We start from the raw sequence: 16,313 nt of genomic DNA, 5'->3' as shown, positions 1-16,313 counted from the left end.
TATTCATGAAACATCCATAAAGAATTAAAGTACCTTCTTCTTTCCTGCAATCTATTCTCAGCACATTTTGTAATCATCTATCAATAGCCCCAGAGTGACCCAAATGTGTTTTAACTATTCATAAAGGAAACCTTACCATGGCTGGTGCTACATCTGTGCACAAAACAGACCACATTACTTTAAAACTTTTTATATAGCTTAAAGCAACATAGAATAACTATTTGAACTGGACAAATTCTGATTTTAGTTCATAACTGTGTGTCGTTTTTAAAGCAGTGGCTTAGCTAACAATCGCAATGTGAAAAGAAATGCAAACAAAATAAGATCACTAACAACCCAGTCCTTGTGCTACACTCATAGTTTTTCTACTATAGCTTCAATGGCTATATTTCATTTAAAAGTCCTTGCTAATATAAATATCTGCAATCTATAAAACTGTACCTCATAAAACTACTCACAAGTTTAATAACTTGTACTACAATTAATCAACCTTTTGCTTTCAAGAAATATGAAAAACTAAACAGAGTTTTGGACAAACCATAATCGCTATCTATTACAGAATGACAAGTTCCACTTTTGTATTCATAAAATTATCTTTATATTATCATATATGTATATAGATAGATAGATAGATAGATAGATATATTATTAGATATATATATTATTTTTTATTTTAAGTTCCTGATCCCTAGTTGTTTTTTGTTTTTTTTGTTTTTTTTTTTGCAGCACTGCTAATCATTCCAACATGTCTCCTCTAAAGAGAAAAGCAAATAAATCAGCCACTCAAGCCAAGTTCAAACTCATTCTTTATCACACCTTTTAGCTGATATATTTATTTCTTAAACATGTTAAGCCATCCATTGCCATGCTGGCAACAGGTATACACCATATAAGGAGTGGTGCATTGCATTGACATCATACTTTTTGTCAAAAGAAACATTTATCATATTTTCCCCCTTAAAAAAAAAAAAAAAGAAGAGACAAACCATTTTGGAAATAGCAAACAGTAGGGACAACAAAGACATCGTCGTAGTCCTGCCATGGTGAGACCACTGGCTAGCAGAAGCACTGATCGACAAGGAAGACATTCCAACTTTTATCACCGTCCAACTCTCGTTTGACTCTCCTTTACTCTTTTGATTGCAACATTTTCCAGCCCAATCCCTTCATGGCACTCTCAGGTTTTCTCTTGAATTGATGGAGATGGAGACAGCTTGGCTTTCGCTCCATCTTCATCTGCACCTCCTCTAGGCAGTTGGCAAAGCAACACACAGGTATGACAACAACAGGATGACAACAGAAACTCTACAGACAGTCAGACATTACAAGTTCAAACATTATGAAAAACAAACTTGTTTTTTTCTTGCAGTTTTTATACAAAATGTCAGGGGTGCTTCTGCAACTAACACCTTAGTTTTCCTCTTGTTTTGATTGCACTGGATGCTGTCCATGACGGTGGATTATTCATTTTGACAACAGTTCTGTGATACTGGAGTACATAAGAAACATTTGGGAAAGGACCAATGGACAACAATAACAAATGCAAACAAAAAAATTGGTGATTAACAAATTAAACAGAAGATATAGTTTCATATGATTCTTACTCACAGGAACACCCCCTCCCCCCACCATGCACTACACAATAGTTTTCATATGTTACATATATGCTACATTCTCTTACTTCTTATTTCACTGATATAAAGGCAAACATATCTCAATGCAAAGTGTAAGCTGCTTTGCTTTTCTTTACATTTAAATTAGTACTATAGTTTGAAATCTGACAATTTAAACAGTATGACTTGATTCATAGCAAACATAAATGTAGCTCATTAAGTGGCTTTTACGTAAACTCCTCTGATAGCAAGAATAGCAATTTCAGTGTTTGTTTGTTTTTTTTTTTCCTTTTTCTTTTTTTAAATGTACTTTTCATCAACAATCACAATGTATATACATCACCAGAACTAAAGCAAGCTCAATTTTTAACATTCTGATCTTCCAAATGTTTTGTTGAGTTGCACACACATAAGTTACACGTAAAAATACAGAACTTATTTTTGGGAGAGGTTACAGTAGTAGATTTTTTTTTTCTTCAAACATCTCTATTTATATTTAAAATGCATACCAAAACATCTTAAAAAACAAACAAACAAACGAACAAAAGAGTTCTCAATATGCCTGTGTTGTTATGTCCAAATACGGTGTGCAGCCACCATGTGGTGGTTTCGAAGGATGTCCATTCATAAAATGCCATAAACAGTAAAATGTAATATTTGTGTCCTGTGTTACGTCATATCCTTACAGAAGGGTCAAAGGTCTAAAGAGCAGTCTTGGGTTGGCTAGTTGACTGCTTCACTAGATATGTTGATGGGATTTCTTCTTTTTTTTTTTTTCTTCTTTTTTTTAACCACTTATTGATATTCCATTAACTGCAAAAAGAGAAAGAACAAAAAAAAAATGTGAAAAAACACGACCAGAAATATAAATCATTGCCACTGTTGCTGTGTATTTCTTACTGGGAAGGGATGCTGGGGGAGCCTGAGCGATGGAAGTGAATGTTCTGCCACTTTCCATCGCGGCGGTGCCACACACGGGTCTCTTCAGACTGCATGGTGCGCGGCATTCCGCTGCCATCCATGTACTGGGTCAGGCGAATGTAAGCAATGCACGCTGCATTTTCCCCAATAAGGTGCACGTGTGGGTTCAAAAGGATGGTGTGCACCGGCTTATTCCCTTTGGACAGCGCTGCAAATGACAGATTACAAAGAAAAAAACAGTGAGTGAACAAAACGTCTTCCCTCACACCTCTGCATTATACACCTGGTATGCATGGCTGTTCACTAGTAAAACAGTTAATCCTCTTTGTACTACTAACTGACACAAGGAACGAGACTCTCCATATGCTGTTGTTGGATAGCAGACTAGCACAGGCTTGCCAAGTGATTGAGGTTTCTGGGACATATCTGGTTTATGTGAACTATTTTTACCAGACTGAGAACACTTTGCCATTTATGGCAGTCATTATTCATTAGCAATTTTTTGCTCCAAGGTTAGCACATGCCCTTGCAGCAAACACAAACTGTAAACTGATAGGACTAAATATTGATACTCTGCTCACAGCTCAAGTCACACAGCCACATGCCCTATTTATGATCTCCATCAAAAACTGCTTTCAATGCCTCTTTGAGTCAGAGGTATGTAATCATGGCCATTTTTGTGTGTGTGTGTGTGTATTTGCCAGTAATCTATTTTGTAACATGCATTTTTCAGATCTCTGCTGGGAATTGGAAATCTTTTGGAATAAACTTTAAATTCACCGAAAATCAACAGGAAACCAGAATGACTTGCAGCGGTTTTCTCATGGCATATATTAGATCATTCTGCTTGAACAATCCAAAGCAGCTGGAAAAGCATAAACACACTGATGGAAGAATTCGTTTTCTTTATAACAATTTTTGATGGCTGGCTGAGTGCCTTTTACACAACTGTGAACAAACTCAGACCGCAGCCTTGTTCAACTTCCATCTAATTTGCTTACCAGCAGTATGAGAAGGATTTTGATCTCAGACACGCAAACAAAGCAAATAGATTGTGTCTTAAAATGTGGATATATGGGGGTCACTTGCAGCTCAGTGTGTGTTAAACTTCGAAGCAAAACTTTCTTCTGTGAAAAAAAGGTCTTAAACTTACCGTTCTCAAAGTAAAAACGATGGAAGTCATGTCCTTCAACCAGATTTCCCAGAGCTTCAGGTTCAAACGAAGTCAGACCAGGATCACAAATCTTCCTGTTGCACCGAAAGTGGACCCAAAATCAGAAAAGGTAGCATGAACCACCCACATAAACCCCCCCAAAAAACAGTCATAAAGTTAAATATGGTTGCAAGTAAACAGATGGGAACTTACGCATAGGCCTCAAAGTCTCCATTGTTGATAGACTCAATCAACTGTTCAGTGACTTTAATTATTTCCTGTTTGCGAGCTATAACAACAACAAGACCACAAATATTATCATCAACAAAGGTGGGGTCCGCACCGCGGCATCTTTTTCAGGCAAAATGCTCTGAGTGCAGATACAGAAAATCTGACATCCAGTCAACTTTAAATGGGTTCTAGTCTAAGCATCTGCAGGATTTCAAAGGTATTAGAAATGGAAGGCGCAGAAAAAAAGAAAAAGCATTTCACAATTTTTTTTCCCATATATATTTCATATCTGTGTAACTAAAAGAAATAAATAAATAAAGAGAAGGAAGCCTCCCATGACTAATAGTGATATCAGGCAGGAAAATGCAGGATGACAGGATTTCTTTCACCCAACGATGCTCAAAAATGGACAGACAAACCAATGCTCAGATGCAATGTATTTACTACAAAGGTAGTTTTGACTAAGTAGCATTGACAATTACCTTTATTGTTATTGGTGCAGGCTGGGGGATATTGAAAAAATTACTTAAATTGTGCAACAAAAAAACAGACATGTTAAATAATAAAAACGTCACTTTTAGCTCCCTGACAGACAACGAAACTAAATGTATGGGAGTGGACATGAGTTAGCGCTTCACTGTGCGAGACTATTCAGATTTGGTTAAAACAAAAGGCAAATGGAAGAGAAAAAGGAGATCTTTATCTATAAAGCACAAATATGCAAAACAATCTTTTACAAAAAGCATAATACGCAAGGAAAACATATTTAGGGATCATGAACAGAGGTTTAATTTTACCGAAAGGAGGACAACCAGTGCAGCAATAATAATGTGAAACTATGGACAATATTAACATATCAAGCTGTATAAGCAAAAGAAATTCTTAAATCAGTAGTACGGGATTTGCGACACTTTACAGAAAGGTCATGGTTCGAGATGATGTAAACGAAACAGGGCTTCTCCCCTTCTGCAGAGGGACTTACTCTGAACTGAGGAGGTGGGAGTCTGTCTCGAGTCAGACATCTGTGAGGAACGACTCTTAGAACTCAAGATACCGCTCACTAAGCCGCCCAGACGGAGGGCTGACAGAGGTAGCATGAATGATGGGTGTGTGATTTGGGTGTGAAGTGTTTGTATTTGTTCAGGAAAGGAATTGATGGGGGGGGAGAATGATATTTTTTCAGCAAGACACAAAAAAAGGGACAAAAAATAGAGAGGGGGGCGTTAAAAAAAATACTGAAAACATAAGATCATACACAGAAATAAAAGTCGTCCTTAACATTCTGGTATCAACTTCAGGTATAAATGGGGAAAAGACGATGCATTTGAGGGTAAGTAAGGAAAAAAGAACGAAACAACAAAAAAAAAAGAAAGAAATCAGGGAATTTTGCGGGACGATCTGGCAGCCAATAGGAGGGCTGCAGTAGTTAACGTCATATCAACTGTGTAGTTAAACAGCATGAAGAACAACATACAAAGGAATGATCAGACTGGCTGGAAATGATGAGGGTTGCTGTGTTGTAAGACTCCTGAGGGTCTTCCCTACCTTTAACATCTTCATCCTCAATGGTGGTGTTGGCACTCTCAATGGACTCCTGCCAAAGAATGGGAAGCAGAACATGCATTTGTAACAGATGGGAGGTTTAAATGAAAACATGCACCCATAAATCAAAATTAGACAATGAAAGAATGAGACTGAACTTTTTGATTAGGGGTTGGTCGGGTTCTTTCAACTCAAACTGTGGCGGTAACCTCTGCGTTTGCCATGGTAACAGTTGCAGTGCTTACATAACCTTGTGTTTAATTACATCTTTTACACCAAAGTCATTGTTTCAGCATCTGTGTGTATGAACCAAAGGCAACGGTGGTGGGGGTCGCTGCACCGGTGAATGTGAAGACGAGCCTTGAACTCAGTGAAATTCACTTCATCCAAGCAGGAAAATGACTTATAAATACATTTTGAAATAAAAATGGTGTTTTTGGTTGTTGTACCTTGTTTCCATCCACTGGGTTATGGATCACAGTTGTCTGTGGCTCCTGTAGAGAACACATAAATAACAACATGTGGGATCAAGTAGCAAAAAAATTAAATAAAACAAAAATATGATGGCAGGACATGGTTTATGAAAATGTGTAGACTTCATGTGTACGTTAAGATATCTACTCTGACTGTCAACATTCACCTCTATCTATCTATCTATCTGTCTGTCTGTCTGTCTGTCTGTCTGTCTGTCTCTGCCGTCTTACTTCTGCCTGTGACTGAATCGATCCGGACGCCCAGCTCAGTCCTTCTAATCACTCACCCAGATTATACTAGATTATAACATCAGCAGTCTCTACTGTGTGTTTACATATACATGTGTGTGTGTGTGTGTGAGTGTGTATGTGCATGATGATGAAGACAGAAAGGAGGATAGCAGGAGAGAGAGAGAGAGAGAGAGACAGATGTCATGTGCCTGTGTTCATGCGTAATCGTCCAACAGCAAATGAGGGAACAGAAAATCTTCAACATCATGCAGAGCAGCAGTCATGTGGCCTGACGCACGTAGCCAATGAGCAGGCACTACGCAAAAGCCAATCACAAAACAACCCAGGAGCCCACACGCACACAGCCATGCACAGATGAACTACGCCAGCAACAAATCCTGAATGATGCACATGTAGATTCTTGTCAGAAATTGGACCAGGCTGAAATAAAACTTGTTTAATGTCTTGGCAGGAGTTCATGCATGGAATGGGGAGAAAAGGCAAGGAGGAAGGGGGGGGGGGGGTTGTAGGCATGAAGGGGGATGGGTTGCCTTTGTCACACCAACTGAAGTCCATTGTGTTTAATAATATGATAACTTATATTAAGTATGTAAAGCCAAAAAATGAGCACTGCACAACTCTATATACTCCATGCATGCTCTGCTAATTCAGATAAATGTGTGAACGACTACATCACTCTGAATTCTCAACGTCGTTCAAGGTTAGCTGTGTTGTTAGCTGTATGAATGACTTTGTAGTTAGGACATGCCAGGCACTCACAAACTCTTTTACATACTACTTCATTCAGGGATAGCCTGATGCTGAGCAAGGCAGCTCTTTCACTTTACATTATTACCCCAGATTTTATCAGTATTCCCACACAGCCTGGCGAAAGTTGAAATCTAATCAAGCAAGGTGGAGATCAAAGAGAAAATGATCTAACCCTTAAGAGGTAGTGAGCCTGCACCTCCTGCACAGGGGGACATGAGGTTTAGATGTTTTATGAAAGAAGGTGTGGGTGTGAATGAGACTGAGTGTGTATACCAGTGCAGGGGCAGGGCCTGTTTCTTTAGGACTGGTCACTGTGTTGGCTTTGTTGTTGACCTGCAGGGGGTAGTGTAGAGGGGACATGACACACATACACACTTTTCAGGCACACAGATGCGCACCCCTCTCACGCTTTATCTCTTGCTCTCGCTCACTTCCAACCCAACTCATGTGTCCCAAAGATCAGATGTTACGGAGCGTTACGCAGTAAAAGACCAAATCACAGAGGTTGTGCCTCTTTATATAAGGTATATCATAAATGCAGTAAAGTTATGCATCATATGTTGGAGGTAGGACCTAAACTAAGATGTCAGATATCTTACATTTTAGACGGATTCTGCAAAAAAAAATGCATGCATTTTGGTTTTAAAAAGGGTCACTTTCAAAGCACATTTTATGAATTTACTAGAGAGACACATTCCTTCTAAGACAACATGCCGCTTCACGTGGCACAAACTTGTTATGCATGTACGGTAATTTTTATATGAATATAGATACACGACAATAACAAGCATATGTTGGCCCAGAATCCCAATTTTTTGTCCGACTGTAAGCATCTGGACTTTGAAGAGACATGAATTGGGCCTGTTCAGAGGAAAACCACTAGTTCTGAATGAGGTGATGATGTAGCCATGTTCCATACTGCTGCCCCTCCTGCCTAACGTGTACATGCATTCCCTGTGAAGTGAAAGGATAGCATTCCCGTACCAAAAATATGTATTTTTATTTTCCTAAATTTAATCTTCAAGATTTTTTTCTTGTAAAATTTGAGACTTTATATGCTCAATGTCAAAGTTTGTTTTTATTTTTCCATAATATTTCTACTTTTTAACATATTATGTCACCCTCACCGAAGATCCCGACATTAAAAAAGGGGCAAATAAAGAAAGCATGTTTTTTTTTTTTTCTTCATCCAGTAGCCAGATGGCTTGACTTAAAAAGTTGGCTCAGTATCATCACACTGGCGAGACTGCAGCTTGGAATGTATCACATAAGTGGATAACCTCATAAAATTTAAGGACAGTTTACAAAAACGATGTTGCAATAAGATTGCTCAAGATTTAATCAGAACTTTGCAAGCATCTGAAGAAGTGTTTCACATAGCACTTCATTTAAAAAATACTTCTCATGCATTTGTGCAATATAAAGTGAACTACAGAACAATCTAAACACTCCAAATGACAGAAGACTGGTAACGGCACAAATAGGGGGAAAGTAAAACGTACTGTAGATACAGTTACAACCCTAGTAAAGTTGGGACTCTTTTGGAATATAAACAGAGTGCAACGATTTGTAAATCTTCACAGATGTGTAAACCAAATGTACCAATGCACTTCTTTCATATGCAGTTTGCTTTTTTTTTTCACTCTGCACTGGTAATACGTTGGAGGACTGGCTTTTTATGAAAATGTTCTGCAAGTTTTGATGCAGTTTGTCATGGATAAGAGAGTCTTTGCCCATCTAAGAGACTTTGTCTCTCTGAAATGCTCCATTTATACCCTGTCATATTGCTGACCAGTTGTTCATTAATAAGATTAGTTGCCAGTTGTTTCTCCATCACTTTTCTAGCATTTGTTGACTCTATATATCTTTTCTGAGACGTGTTAATGACAACAGATGCTAACATATTCTTAAATAAGCAGATATTTTCCATGAAATGTTTCAGTTTCGTTCTCTGATAATGTTGTTGATGTTTACTGGGAATGAAATGGGGATTTATGGGATTTGCTTTAATTTATTTCTGTCTTTATTCACATTACGACAGTGTCTCGTTTTTGTGGACTTGGACTTTTAACATTTCCAATGTTAGTAAAAAATAAGTACATATTAAAATATAGAAAATATAAAAAGTTTTAATAAGGTAACTAAATAAAAATCATTAAACAGAAAACTTTACAGTCACTCTTTCATGTGTCTGAACAGCACACCTAGACTGGAAGACAATGCAATCGAGTCTGTTGAAAAGAAAGCTACATCCTGATTTGAAGGTCATAATACTGGTTAATTTCCAAACTATGACACCTCCTCTCCGGTGTTTGTGTGTGGGAATTCCCTGGTTACTCAAGGTCTTTACAGTGTGATGACATTAATCCAACACATTAAAAAGAAAACCTTTTTGTAAACATAAAACGCAACAATGCCCTGAGTCGCTCCGTGTAAACATAGAACATTGAAATAAAAGAACACATGTAGTCAGGAGCTGCCCAGTTGTTTATTTGGATTTTGTCAAAAAGTCTCTTTAAAGCAAAAAAAATCCTTCATTAAAATGTTTCAGGAAATTGTTCAAAAAGGCCTTCAAGAAACAATACAGAAGATACTGCAGGAGTCATCCTTCATTTATCTATTCACCTATTTACTGAACTGTTCATGGAGAGAGACTTTTTTTTTCTTTTTTTAACTAAATGAGGATCACTCAATAAGAAATAAGGTCCCCAGGGGGGATCTTGCCATTTGAGTTTCTGCTGACCTGATTAAGGCCCAAACATTCATTTAAAGCTCCAAATTTAAAAATACGTTGTTGGTTTTTTTTGTTTTTTTTTTTTATAAATTTTTGGAAGAAAAATCCCAGAATCAGCTGCACCAAACTGACAAAATCTTTACAGAACAGATGAACTTAAAGACATTAACTTCTACATTATTGAGGCATATTGCTGTCTTTAATCGAGCATATATTTCAGTTTGAGAGGAGTACCTTTGCTTTCCTTATTGGCTCTGCCCTCACACTCGAGCCTGCATCTAAATATTGTCTGCTTTACCCCAAATTTGTGTTTCCGCCTTCAGATTCACAGCTGCATGAATAAATGTCCTCTACAGACATTTCAGCTTTTTTTCTTCTTGCATTCAAGTTTTTCTCTGTAAAAACTTTTACTTCTACATTTTCACTTTTTGCTCTCAGATTGGTTCATTAAGGGCTTCATTATTTCTCTAACTTTGCTTCATGTGAAGTATAAATATATATTTTAAACAAAGAGCTTTATAGAATTTATGATTTCAGATTTATAATGACCTCACTGTTTTTTAAGAGGGACAAATTGCTATTGTTGAGTTGTTTAGATCCATCTTGGACTATTTATCTTGGCTAAAAGCATTTCATGCAAATGTACACAGCAGATCTGTTGCCAAATACCATCACTGTGATGATACATGTACTTACTCAACTGGTTTGGGTACATAATAGGGATAAGTAGGCTGCTGAAGCCTGTTAATCTCTTAAATCTGGAGGCTGACACTGTAAAGTAAAATGATTGATCGGAGATCAATCATTTTAGCAGTAATTTTAGCGGAGAAGCAGTAATTTCAGTGCCATGCCTGACATTGTGGTGACCAAAAAAATTCTGAAAGACTTAATTCACAACAATCCAAGAGCAAATAAGCAAATATCTGACTGTTGCAAGCCCAAAGAAAAAAACTGAAGGCTTGGGAAAGGTCTCAAGTTTCAGCAAACAGAAGGGAAACTGGGAGTGGAAACAGATTTGAGGTGCAACAAAGCACATCTGCATGCAGGGAGGGACTTGATAACAAGGAATGCTGCTTTCAAGTTGAAAAGGAAAAGCACTCTTGATTGAAGACAATAATATAACCATCAATGTGGCCTGCTGTGTCTCAAAACAACAGTAAGATTAAGTGAAGAAGGAAAAAAAACAAAAAAAAAACACCTCCTGCAGCTTTGAGTGACTGTCCCTGAATGATGATGCTAAGCTAAGGGCACAATGCATCATATTAATCAATAAGGCTCCACCAACGCTCAACATTCCAAGAAAAATAATGCAAAAGACCAAGCACTGTCCTCTGTGCTAATCAACTTACCTTAACGCCATCTGGCTTCTTGTTGAGCAAACTCTTGGCTGCTGCAGAGGCAAAGAGGGAGACGAGAGTTCAGCATTGTAGTTCACAGAGTTACGTGCCTGAGGCTTCTCTAACATGCAGCAAGCAAATCCATTAACAGTGCTTATCGTCAAACTCCAGGTGCAAATTCTAACTGCGAGTTCCATAAAGCAAGGCAGGGAAATCTTCTGTGTAACACTGATCTTTTATACAAGGCTGCTATCCTATCACATACTGATTCATAAGAGAGGGGCTGAAGAGATGGTGGTTAATCAGGGGTATTACATGGGAAGGACAGACTATGTGTACCAACAAAATTCTTAAATCCACATTCACACACATGCACTTAACCCCAAGCAGTCATATGTATTACCACACCTTCTGTCCAAACAATTAAAACTGCTAAATCGCCCTTTAAAATGCATGCCGCATCCTTGATTAAGACGCTGAACTCATACATTTTAATATCTTTTAAAATGGATGCATAATCCTCATGCATCTTTAACAGGCCTTTAGAGAAGCCTAATCATTAGAACTTATAAGGTTGGATCCAACCCCACACATGTCTCTGTCATTCCAGAAAAATCTTACCTCAAATGGATACCAAAATCCAAACCAAAAAAGGAAAGAAAAATGAAAACAAAGAAGAAGATGATGAATAAAAGGAGATATAGATGTTCTGATGCATTTGTCAGTAAGAGTGAAGTGGGCTAGTAAGACCCAGAAAATAGGGAACAGACCAAAAGGAAGCATATGCAAGAAATTATGGCAAAGTAGAAAATAGAGTGAGAGAGCAGTTGCAAAGACATAAAGAAGATGTTTCTGCTTACAAATGTCCCTCTTTTGTGCCTAAATCATCTTTGTCCATACAAATGAAAGCCATTTCAATGTATGTTAAACATCTGTACTTGTTTTGTTTCCAGAGTAATGTTTTTTTTAAACTTCTTTACCAGGTATATACCACTATAATAACAGGGGCAGAGCTAGAGAGGTGGCCAGGGTGCCACTGGCCCCAGGTGCCACCTCAGGTGATTGACAGACAGGTGTGGCTCCCCAGTGTCACTACTTCAGTTCAAAATCAATTTTATATTATATATCGATATGTGGCGGCTTGTTTCATAGAAGAGATTTTGTCTCTGTCGCAAGAACAACTACTAACATAATGTAAGAATATGAACATGTTAGCATTAAGCTATGTAGCACTGCTAATATTACAGTTGGTAGTTATGGAAATTGGTAGCAAGAATTTATTTTCAAAGACACATTATGTAACTTTCTGATCTTAAATCTCCACATCCCAGACTTGTTCAGTGACACAGTGACATCTATCATATGCATTTCTAGAGCCGCTGCTACCCAGCAGCATCATGAGGTTCAGAAACCAACACTAGACAACTTCTTCATCCGGGATGCAACGTGACGTTGCGGCAGAGCTTCGTTTCATGGTATAATAAGGAACTGGCTGTTTTGAACACACAATGTCGCTGATTCAGCAAAGAAACGCGAGAAGATTAAAAGAAAGAAAAGGACAAAACAAGAGGGATTTGGAAGATTGTCAATTGCTGCTGGAGAGATCTAACAGGTCAGGCAGGATGCAAACTGGACGCTGAATTAGTCATTTACAGGGGAAATGGGGAGAATGACAAAAGTTCTGTAGTGTCTCTTTAAGATAATGTGGTGGAACCATGTCATATTTAGTTTTCGGTGACTGTATTTAGAGACTACATATCGAATTAGTTAATATAGTGTTTCACATTTTAGCTTAACACAAATTATAAAAAATGCTTCAACCGGTACTCTGTATCCAAGTAACTCAATGCTAACTAAGCTAAAGCTACACGATTCATTTCAACCTAAACGGAAAGGCTGCTAGCTGATTTTAAAGTAAGCTACAGCACAAAATTGTTCCAAAATATAGCCTGTAACCAGCTTTGTTTTGTATCAAAAAAATTTTTTAAAATGAAGAAAAAGGAAAATATACTTGACTTTTTTTTTGGAAAAGAAGGACGCAGATCAGGTCAAGATCTTATTTCCACTCGGTGGTGCAACTTATTACCGTAAAGATGTTTTATAGTTCATGTCTCTTGAACACGGCAGTAGTTTTCACAGCACTGTACATGTGATATTGTATGTCTTGCACACCCTTTGACCCCCCCATATAAAAAAGTTTAGCTCCGCCACTAGATGTTAGAAGCATACTTAATCATACTATAAAAGTATGAAAGCCTGAGAAAAGGTCCACCAGCCAGCCTTATTAGACTTAATGTTTCTATCTGTTTTGGAAACCAGTTTTTTCGTACCAGGCTGAGAGAAACATACCTGAGAAGTTTCTTGTGACCAGCAAAGTGGTCAATATTGCTCCCTGCAGTGACAGAGAAGGGAAAAAGGAGGAAATGACGATGGACCAAAGGAAGAAAGACACAGAAAAGAGACCGATTATAAGGTTGCAGCAAGAAAAAGAGAGGCACGGCAACAGGGCAACGCGGCTTCCAGAAGGTCTTAGTCATTTTAAAGTTACAGTGAAGTCTTGAGTTAGGAAGACAGAGAAGGGGAAGAAATGGATGATGGATTTATCTGTGCAAGTGGAAACGTGACCAAGTGCCAGAAGCCTCACCTTGAGTTTCCTCCTGGCATTGAACTTCTTCAGGCACTCCACAGTCTCCTGCCTGTGCATCATGGAAGCTACGGTGGATCGTTGCTGCGGGAAGAGGTTGAGATTTGACAATGAGAGGGAAATAAAGACACTATGGGCCATTCAGCATTTACAAAAACGTATATATCGTAGGAACTCATTGTCTGTGTGTGCTAATCTATTTCTGCTTCGCCATATATGTAAGTGTGTGTCACATACGCAGATCCAGGGGTGTTTGAGGGCCTCGGCGGCAGTGATGCGTTTACTTGGGTTGATTGTTAGCATCTTGTTGATCAGATCTTTGGCCTCGGGAGTAACGGTGTCCCACTCTGGAGATGGGAACTGTAAACAAAAATAAAAGAAGTTCAAAACATTTATCACACAAATAAAGAAAACACATATGAGTAAATCACAAAATTAATAAACTATCTGTGCTTTAAATGAAAGAAAGAGAAACTTTTATCCGGCCATACATCCATGGAGGAAATCCGTTGTAGGAACAATCCAGCTCATGGATATCATTCAGAAGTTTAAAGTTATTGATGTAAAATCTACTTTAAATTTGTTTTTGTTTTTTTTTAAAGGTTGGTAATAAATAGGGTTTGCTTTATATTATCAGAGTAAGGGGTTTGTCTGTTACTTTTGTCTGAGAAAGAAAATAAATATTAATAAACATCTGCTTTACTGTTTTTTCAGTTTGTTCAGTTGTTTTATTTTTTTTTTATAATTCAGTTTTTTATTTGGTTTAGCAGGGGAGAGTTCACATAGTTGACAATCACAACAAGTGTGTGTACAACATTGGGTATTAGTTTGTTTTTACAAGGTCTATACAATAGATATATGTACACATATATCTACACATTCGTACACTTATATGCATACATATATATATATATATACACATATTTTATTTATTCTTACCCCCCCCCACCCCATCTTTTCCCCCTTTATGTGAATTGTTTTTTTTGTTTGTTTTAAACCATTCTGTGTGTGTGTGTGTGTGTGTGTGTGTGTGTGTGTGTGTGTGTGTGTGTGTGTGTGTGTGTGTGTGTGTTTGAGTGAACACTCACATCATAGGCCCCAGCCTTGATTTGCTGATAGAGGCGATGCTGATCTTCATCCCAAAAGGGAGGGTAACCCACCAGCAGGATGTACAAAATCACGCCTAACACAAAGTGACATTTGAAGTCACATAAACATGTAGTTTCTTGTTGTTTTTAAAACTTCCGTGATTCAGTAACAAAAGCAGAAAAAACAACATGCATGCAGTCTGAGTTATTTACCACAGGCCCACATGTCCACTGGTTTCCCATATGGGTCTTTCCTCAAAACCTCTGGAGACAAATAGCCTGGAGTTCCAGCAAAGCCTGGAGAAGTAATGTGAAAGGAAGGCGGCAGTGAAGGAGGGTGGATGTAGGGATTTCAACATATTGCTTCGAAATTCATTGTAAATATGGCACATAAGTGGGAAAGTGTTCTGGGAAACAACTCTGTTCAGTGAGAACTGAAGGCTGTTTTATATCCTGTAGCTTTGCCAAAAGGTTTTTTTTTTTTTTAGAAAAAAAAAAAAAGGTCTGACAGTGTTTCAGATAAGGAAGTTATTGATATCTTGTATTTAAGTGCTGCCGGAATGAACATTTCTGGCTCACGGTATAATAAAAACTCAAACAAAAGATTTTAAAATAAAAAAAATGTTCTGAATATCTCACAAAAAGCAACTATCAGAACTGCATCCTGATGTTGGCACATTAAAAAAAAATCTTTTTATTTGAATATTTCTGCATTGACCTTAAGGCTGCTACTTACATTTGTCTTTAATTTAATAAATAAATGACTTAAGTGGCTGCTGAACTTCATGTACGTCCACTTTTATCATTGCCAAATAGGACAGTGCTTCTCTTTCTGTTTAATTATTCCCTGTGGCTTTAATATTTGGGATTTTACAACTATATTGACAAAAAAACAAAGCAAAAGCGACATACAACAACAACAAATAAATAAACCAGTCTCCGCTGAATTTCTCTTTATTGTTATTAGGGAGAAATTTACCACCACTCTTAACCATCTACAGAAGTAGCTGACCAACTGATTGGTTGTTTGGCTGACAAACTGTCTACGATTTAAGAAACAGATGGGCGAATACTCACCAAACCATGCCTGTTGGTCCCCCTGTACTTCGATAGCCAGCCCAAAGTCAGCCAACTTGACCGCCGCCCCCTTCAGCTTACTGGCCAATAGAAGGTTCTCAGGCTGGGGGGGGCGGAGTCAAACAGGTTAGAAGTGAGAGGTCACACGCTCAGGGACCAAGCTGCCCACAGACACAGATCTAAAATCAGGTTAGCCAAACCAAATCCTAATCCAAACCATTAGGAGTCAGTGACACTAAACTGCTCTTAAATCCGTGTCTGAGGCAACTCCCTTTCTGCCACACATATGACAGAGACACAAACATGTGCACGGGACCAACTCTCTAGGTGACCATGGACATTTGTACGCTTGAGCTGTGGACTTGTTCCCTCAGCCTCATGGATTCAGAAGGAGCGACTTGGCAGTGGACGCGATGTCCTCGTCCACAGCAGCACCAATCCACTATTAAAATCCATGAGTGGGAACAAATTGCACAGTGAGGGGAGAAAGATACAGGG

At 38.1% G+C, this 16,313-nt stretch overlaps 1 protein-coding gene across 3 annotated transcripts in view; it reads right to left on the bottom strand.

Annotated features, from left to right (window-relative positions):
* Window positions 1–850: 850 nt before the first annotated feature.
* The window catches only part of camk2d2 (calcium/calmodulin-dependent protein kinase (CaM kinase) II delta 2), a 53,455-nt gene continuing 37,992 nt past the window's right edge, over window positions 851–16,313 (bottom strand). Inside the window, exons 7-21 of one of the 3 annotated variants that reach the window (XM_079264714.1) lie at window positions 15,816–15,918; window positions 14,952–15,035; window positions 14,739–14,833; window positions 13,888–14,010; window positions 13,651–13,734; window positions 13,356–13,398; window positions 11,019–11,056; window positions 5,910–5,954; window positions 5,464–5,512; window positions 4,901–4,999; window positions 4,401–4,421; window positions 3,901–3,976; window positions 3,688–3,782; window positions 2,514–2,742; window positions 851–2,426 (exon numbers count right to left, since the gene is read on the bottom strand). In XM_079264714.1, coding sequence (XP_079120840.1) covers window positions 2,423–2,426; window positions 2,514–2,742; window positions 3,688–3,782; window positions 3,901–3,976; window positions 4,401–4,421; window positions 4,901–4,999; window positions 5,464–5,512; window positions 5,910–5,954; window positions 11,019–11,056; window positions 13,356–13,398; window positions 13,651–13,734; window positions 13,888–14,010; window positions 14,739–14,833; window positions 14,952–15,035; window positions 15,816–15,918 — 1,188 coding nt within the window. In that variant the 3' untranslated portion in view covers window positions 851–2,422. The remainder of the gene's footprint in view (window positions 2,427–2,513; window positions 2,743–3,687; window positions 3,783–3,900; window positions 3,977–4,400; window positions 4,422–4,900; window positions 5,000–5,463; window positions 5,513–5,909; window positions 5,955–11,018; window positions 11,057–13,355; window positions 13,399–13,650; window positions 13,735–13,887; window positions 14,011–14,738; window positions 14,834–14,951; window positions 15,036–15,815; window positions 15,919–16,313) is intronic. The other 2 variants (XM_079264712.1, XM_079264713.1) reach the window with 2 other exon arrangements.

This window comes from Telmatherina bonti, assembly GCF_933228915.1.
Source record: "Telmatherina bonti genome assembly, chromosome: 3".
Classification (NCBI taxonomy): Eukaryota; Metazoa; Chordata; class Actinopteri; order Atheriniformes; family Telmatherinidae; genus Telmatherina; species Telmatherina bonti.
The sequence above is the reverse complement of the archived record's forward strand: the minus strand, read 5'-3'. Positions and strand labels throughout refer to the sequence as shown.